At 36.5% G+C, this 7500-nt stretch overlaps 1 protein-coding gene across 19 annotated transcripts in view; it reads left to right on the forward strand.

Annotated features, from left to right (window-relative positions):
- The window catches only part of PROX1 (prospero homeobox 1), a 56843-nt gene that overhangs the window by 17409 nt on the left and 31934 nt on the right, over nt 1–7500 (forward strand). For all 19 annotated transcript variants that reach the window (XR_003091921.1, XR_003091920.1, XR_003091922.1 and 16 more), the window contains exon 3: nt 5900–6007. Coding sequence is in view for 16 of the 19 variants with exons in the window: in XM_025192480.1 (XP_025048265.1) it covers nt 5900–6007 (108 nt within the window). In the remaining 3 variants the exon portion in view is untranslated. The remainder of the gene's footprint in view (nt 1–5899; nt 6008–7500) is intronic.

Consider the following 7500-nt stretch of genomic DNA (forward strand, 5'->3'; position numbering starts at 1 on the left):
AAGTTATCCTGTATCCCTACTTGCCTCTTCTTTCCTGATATCCTGCTGGGTTTCCTGGTCTGGTCAAAAGTTTTAATTGGAAGTAAAATTAATAAATGTAGATGAAATGCTGCCTTTGCCCAGTGCTGAACTGAGGACTGTGCATGAGGAGTAGATTGACAATTTATATTTACCATAAGACAACTCCAGAAGTCAAGCACACAAGTGTTGAGTCTTGACTGTAGTTAATTTCTTTTCCAAGTTGATTGAAAACAATCGTAACTGAATGACTGTACCCATCCTGGAGTAATAATAGGGATATTGCTGAAGTTGTCCTTGTTCCAAGGATAGTAATGGATGCAGATACACCAGTATCGTTATCCTCAAAGGGAATACTTTTTGTGATTAATCATTTTGATTGTTTATCTTAATCTAAAGAGCGCTGGCTACCTCAGCAGATTGATCACAGGGATTCAGGGCTTAATGCTGAACTTATTTATGTAATGTCTTCCTCACTCTTGTGAACAATCTCATTTAACCTTAAGGAACTACTGACAGAAGTCTGTGCATGCAGTTTCTGGCTAGGACAGCCTTTTAACACTAAGTCATTGGTTCAAACCTGGCCTGGGTTGCTGTTATTAAAAATGATTGCCATCTGATGGATCTTGGCTGTCTAATATGAAGTGTGCTGCTGGTTTCAGTCCAGTTCCTACAGGGCAATATTTACATTCAGAAAGCACTGCTAATGGCAATCACATTGGCACTTTTAAGAGCCAAAGAGCAGTGGACAATAAGCCTGAAGTGACCTCTGTCCCATGTCACTATCTCTTCAAGCTGGGACACACATTATCAAAGAGTGAGAAGGAAGCTTGCACTCTCATTGTCCATACAGTAGTGTCTGTGTGAATAAAAAAAGGTTACAGCACCTTGCACACATACTAATAATTTCTTCTCAAGCTACATAAGTCCTCTTATTTACATAGGCTTAAATTCTGCCTTCTGATGTACTCTGAGCAACTTGCATATATGTCAAAGGTAGTGAGTTTCACATCTGATGAGCAATATGGTGGCTTACTACTTTACTGAACAAAGAAGTAACTTTCTCTGTCTGCTAGAAAGCATGAAAAATCCTATATTAGTTGGGCGGGGAAAGGGGAGAAAAATTACATGTGTATAAACAAGTAACATTTCCATTTAGTGCTTTCCATTTATTGTTGTAATGTGACTCATATTGGAAACTTCTTTTGTTTCTGTTGCTGTTTTTGGTACCTACTTTATTTTTGCCTCCACCACAGTTTTCTCCCCATTATAGTCTTCTCAGTCACTAGCAGCCATTATTGAAGTATGTTATTTCTGATGAACAACGTATATAAACAACCTATTCCAGAACCAGTGGTGCTCTGAAGGGTTAGTCTGTGGAGAAACTGAGAATTCATTTGGGTAACACTTGCCCTTTCTCACCTCCACCCCCTTTCCACCCCAACAGTCTGATTCTCCCACATAGTCACTGGTGCTGCCTGCAGCCTTTTTTGGTTCTGGCTACAAACATATTTGAAAAGCTGCTAGATTTCCTAAATGCCATCTATACAGCAGTGTGTACACAGGTACACAAGTCAGCGTGGGGATATTTTTTTAGCAATGGACCATTTGTCCATGTAGTCTCCAATTTATCTTAGGCAAAGGCAAATAAAAGAGAGTATGGAGGTTGGTTTGTTTGTTTGTGGTAGGTTTTGTTCAGGACTCTTTATTTCCCATGGTCGAACATGCATATATAACGAATACGTTTCTTAGGAGATCCAGGTCTTCCTTCACGGCAGAAAGCAACATCTGCTTCTCTGGACAGTGCGCCTAGAATAAGAACATAAGACAAGCAGATACAGCCAAGTTCAGGTTTTAGTAATAGCAAAATCACCAAACCAGTCCCTTTCTTTCTTTCTTTCTTTTTCTTTTCTTTTCTTTTCTTTTTTTTTTTGAAACCTACATATGTAAAACAGATCTGATCATTACCGCCCATGCTGAATTGTAAAAGGAAATGGTTGTTTGCATACTCTGCTAAACAAGATAATAAGATGCACCTGCAGCATGAGTTCACATCTTAGTCATGAATGTATTCGATATCTTTGCAAGCTAATCTGTTTAATCAAATATTAAGTTTTATTCAAATTTCAAAAGAAACAGATAGCCAATTGTTTTTCTCCATGATCTTCCTTGTCATGCACCCTCTTTGCATCTCAAGAAAAATAGCCTTGTTCAGCTCCCAAACATTTGCATTTATCAAATAAAGCACAACAGTAGTTTTTTGTGCCATGAAGACATCTGCACAGGTGAAGATGTTTGGCATTTTCTTAATGGAAGGAAGGCTCCATAACATTAGCAAATTCTAAAAAAAATCTTTTTTTTAAATAGAATTCTAATCCAACTGAAGTGAGTTTCACACTCCAATATGTGAAAGCTATAATTAGTGAATTATAACATTTTGAAATGAGGAGTTATTACATCTGACTAGAATTAAATTAATTAAACTTTAAAAAAGTGTGAGCATTTGTACAGCAGGCTGAATAACTGTGTGCTGTTGCTAAAACCCAGAGAACGCTAAGCATACTTTCAATTCAGCCTTTCTCTTAAGCTTCTTGAAATGCACAGAGATATTCCTAGCAATCAGGAGCTATATTGATAAAAGCAGCCTTTGTGTTATTTTAGTAGCAACTTGGTGTTCATACCTAGAGCTGTTTTACCTGAAGTGTCAGACTCCTGCCCTTTTCTGCAGTACTGATATATGGGACAAAAACCTACTCGGACACTTTCAGGTTCTGGGGGCAAAAGGGAAAGATTACTGGAACATATATATATATACATATCTTTTAAATTTGGAATGCTTCACTAATTTGCGTAAGTAGCTACCTGAGTGGATTAATAGTCCAAGTGAGGCAAAACAAGTAGGGTGTGCATGCCATTTAAGTGATTACACATACAAGAGAACAGAGATGTTTCTTTTCCTTTTTCCCACTTCCTTTATCTTACATTTTGCCTTTTGGCTGCTGTTCTATGATGTAAGGCTATATTGTACTTTATAAACACACAACACACAAATTCTCAGGTTGTTGGAACACTGCTTTAGGTTCAGCTGCAGTACACTGTTTCTCTGATCTTTTATGTTCCTGAGCAGATGTCTTTCATTAATTTATGGATTTATCATCTTTTCTTTCTTTCTTCCTTTCTTTTTTTTTTTTTTTTTTTTTTACACCTGGCAGCTGGCTCAAGTTTCAGCAGTTATTGTCTATTTTGCATTACACATAGAATTGAATGTCATCTGTCTTCACAAAGCTATGGCTAAGAGAATTGAGGCAAGCCACATGAGCTGCTGGGGCAGAGCTTGTTTGCGTTCCATTCGGCACCCCCTGTCCCTTTACCTCCTTAATATTTATTTGTGCTCATTTTCTTTCCTGGCCTTGAATGGGGCTTAGCTCGTGTTCAGTACAGCTGTATGTTTACTGAATCTATTCCATCATGAGTCATTGTGCGTGTGTAAGTATCCTGGAAACAGCTAGTGCTTTCTTGGAAGAACAGTTGCTTTTCAGCACAAGCACTTAAAAGGGAAATTAACCAATTGGTCTGTCCAGTTTTACTCTGAAATAGCAATGGGTTAGCTAAGTTGTAGCTCTTAAGTGTTTTGTTAAGTATTTTAATAGTTTATTAGAAAGATTGTCTTTCTTTTATCACAGTATCTCCTTAACCTTAGGAACAAGATATAAAGATTTATAATGTGCTACATTCAATTGCTCTTTAAGACTATGAAGTGATTAACAGCAGGCATCGTTTTAATAAAGATGGACTTATGGGAATTTGAGTTTTAGAATGTCTTTTAATACATACTTTTTGCAATATTGATATTGTAGCAATATTATAAAGAAGTTAAAACAAAGATTCTAAATACAAAGTAAATCAGAATCCTTGGACAGCTGTCTAATATGCTTAAATCTAGCAAATACTGGAGCTTTGGAGGAAAGTTTAAGTGCCGCTTTTAGCTTCCATTGGAACAGACTTTATGTGAAGTATCATATTAACATGGTACCTGCATCAGGGGAATTATAAATTAAGGAGATGTAGAATTTTTAATTTTACTTACTGCAGTCTTCCTCTAAATGCAATCACATAAGAACATGTATTTCTAACGTAGAAGTTTTGACTTGTCTAAAACTCTTATCACTAAGCAATAGGTGACAGCTTGCTACTATTATTTCACTTATGCATTTTGACAGATGGCACTGCAGAGTGTAATGCTCTTTTAGACTTCTCTATCAGTCTAATGGAGGTAACTGGAGGTTCTTTCAACTCTTCTCTTGGCACAAGAAGTATGTCAGTCATAAATTATCTTCTTTGTAATCATTAAGCATTTTGAACAAAACACAAGTTCAGCTGAGCTGTCTTCAGTATACTTACTTTGTAAATTAAGAGGTTTTTAAATTAATTTCAATTACTATTTTTTTTAAATGCTGTATTTGCTCAGCCCAAAAATGAATCTTAGCTTTCTACAACTGCATCTTCTTGTAAGTGAACAAATAATCATAGTTAAGCACAATTCAGTAGATTAAGAAAAAGATATTCTATTAAAAGCACATTCCTGAATAGTTTTCAGCCCATTAGTGTGTGTGTGTGTGTGTGTGTATACACACACACACACACACACACACACATATATATATTTTTTTTTTGAGTGCCCCATGTTGAGAGCTTGAGCTACTCATTTCAGTCTCCTGTATTACAGACTCTGTAAGGTGAAGGCACCTCTGCTGCAGAATATCTATGAACTTGTTTGACCTTCCTCCACCATAAGGTGTGAAATGAGTGAAATTTTCATCAGTCGTCTTTAGGAGAAACAGTCCTTAGAGAAGCTTCTGGGAAGAACCCTTAATTGACCTTGTGGGGGCCACATTGATTTTCTCCACGTGCATCTTCATTTCTGATAAATTATAAAGCCATTAATTTGCTGAGGAAATGGCAGGGCCAGCCTGCGGCACAGATGTGACCAAAGCCGTCCTAGCACACAGTACACAAAAGAGTGCCAAGAAGCTGGGGGAAAATCAGAAAGCCTAGATTGTTATGGTTAGCTTCACATTCCCTTGGGAACTGTTTTAGTTGCTTCTGTTTACAGATCTAAAAGGTAATGATGTTTCCAGGATAAATAGGCCGCCTTATAGGGTAAGTGGCTGCTTATTGATCTGCTAACCCACATTTATTGATTTGTTAGCCCCAAATACAGTTTCATTCTCTGAGGAGTTAACTGTGTAAATCAGACCAAGACAACTTTGTTTTGGTTTTTTGTTTTTTTGAACTCCAGAAGGTTGTTTGTTTTTTTGTTTGGTTTTTTTTTAAATAGAAATTTAGCTTTTTTTATAAAGCTAGTGATTGAGACAAAGCAGTCATAGGATTAGGGAGAGTAACTCAAGACTTTGAATTATATTGACATTAAAGAAAAAGGTAAAACGTATTGCTTGCATGAAACTGCTGAGAATGATAAATCGCCTTGGATTGTTAGCTTTATTTGGTGAATTGGAATTGCAAAAGGAAAAAAAGGAAGAAAAAAAAGCCTGGTGATAAGTTTTTTGCAGCACATGCTTTGTGCATTTGTTTCCTTAGCAACAAGTGAACATACATATGGTACACAAATCTTAAACCTGAAAAATTCCTCATAGCAACACCAAGAAAGAGCTGGTATAGCTTATATATCCTCACATATCCTATTTAGTTATTTTACAAATAATTACAATGCTGGGAAGCTACAAATGGACTTAATAGTTTGTTTCACTGTCTCAGTTACTATATGGAACATTTCTTAAAGGAGCATTTTGGTAGCCCAGTATAGTCGGAATCAGATTTTGTTCTCAAACAAAAGCATTTTCCTTGACTAATTCAATCCTACATGCAGGAAGGTTTGTCACCCAATCACTTGAAAAAGGCCAAGCTCATGTTCTTTTACACCCGGTACCCAAGTTCCAACATGCTGAAAACCTACTTCTCAGATGTAAAGGTAGGAAAAAAAAACTTTTTCCCCCTTTATTGCATGTTTACATATTTGCAGTGAATACATATACATAGATACATATATCACTTCACTGTATTAAAGATTAATAATTATCAATTCTGGCTAGACTAATGGTGCAGACGATGGATATTTATGTGTTCTTTCTACTAATTTGAACCTAAGGTCCATGTCTGGGGGTGGTTTGGGGGTCTTAAATACAAGCCCTGAAATGTCAAAGCAAAATAAAAATAGTTAATATGTTTGGATGACACCGGTTTACGTATGTGCATCCTCTAAAAAATAAATTTCTGCTGGTTTTATAAATGTACTTCCAAGAACATTAAGGAGCGGTTCTCAAGTGTTCCCTAATTGTTTCATTTTGGTCGGTTTCCTCATATTTGTGCTTACATAAGCATACTGTAGAATCCCTTTCTTTCTGTCAAAAAGAAACAGTACATTGAAATTCTCCATGCAGTAGCTGCTTAAAAACAAAAGTGATGATTGTCTCTTATTTACAACTTAATTTGTTGTTGATGCAGAGTACACTGAGCATAAGGAGGATGAATAAAGTGACAGATTCAGGCCACATTATTCAAATGAGGATATGAAAGCTGTCGACGTACAGCTGCATCCTCCCTCATTCTACAGAATATTAGGACCTCCTGATTTTTTTTCTAAAAGTAATTGTTCCTTCACATCAACTTGATTTTGTGTTAATCATCTAAGTTTTTTAAAACATAGATTGGGTTTTAATGATTATAATGGCACACATGGTGTCATTATCTAAGTAACTTTATAAACATTACATTAGCGTAAATTAGTTTGTTAAATCCCCCCTCCCCCCAAACTATTTACACAGATCGTCAGCTTCACCATCTTGAAGTGATGGGGTTGGTTTTCACCATCTTATGGGATCGCTGGTTGTCCAGTTTGTGAACTTGATCCCATTATAATAATGAACAAATAGATCTATTCTCCTCATTTTATTTTAACGTAATTGAAAGTTTCTTCTTTCTGTCCTGTTTGCTTTCATTTAATGGCACATCGGATGAACATTATGGTGGGTTTTTTAGCCCTGTCCATGCCCTCTGCACTGGAAACATGCTTTTTCTCATTCAGTACTATGTGTTGGATGATTAGTAACAGCATTAAAAAACAAAACAAAACAAAACAAAAAACCCCACTTACTAGCCTAAATGCCTGGTCAAGAATCATTAAACACAAAAAAGGCTGTGAATCATGCAACGGGCCAAGTGAAGGGTTTGCTTTCAGAGTGGTTCCACCTGGAATGGAAAAATTGGAGGGTGCATTTCAAATGAGCCTGCACCAATGATCCACTGGAACCAGATGCAGTGTTGGCAGAGCACTGCTTAAAGGAAGTCTGTAATGGTGCTATAACTTGTCTTCTCCAGTAAATGTTAGTATCAGCAGTTATGCAGAATCCTTTCATGATTAGTTTTTTTTCTAAAGAAAGTATTTCATTTTGTTTGCATGTGGTG

Source organism: Alligator sinensis, unplaced genomic scaffold, assembly GCF_000455745.1.
Source record: "Alligator sinensis unplaced genomic scaffold, ASM45574v1 scaffold503_1, whole genome shotgun sequence".
NCBI lineage: Eukaryota > Metazoa > Chordata > Crocodylia > Alligatoridae > Alligator > Alligator sinensis.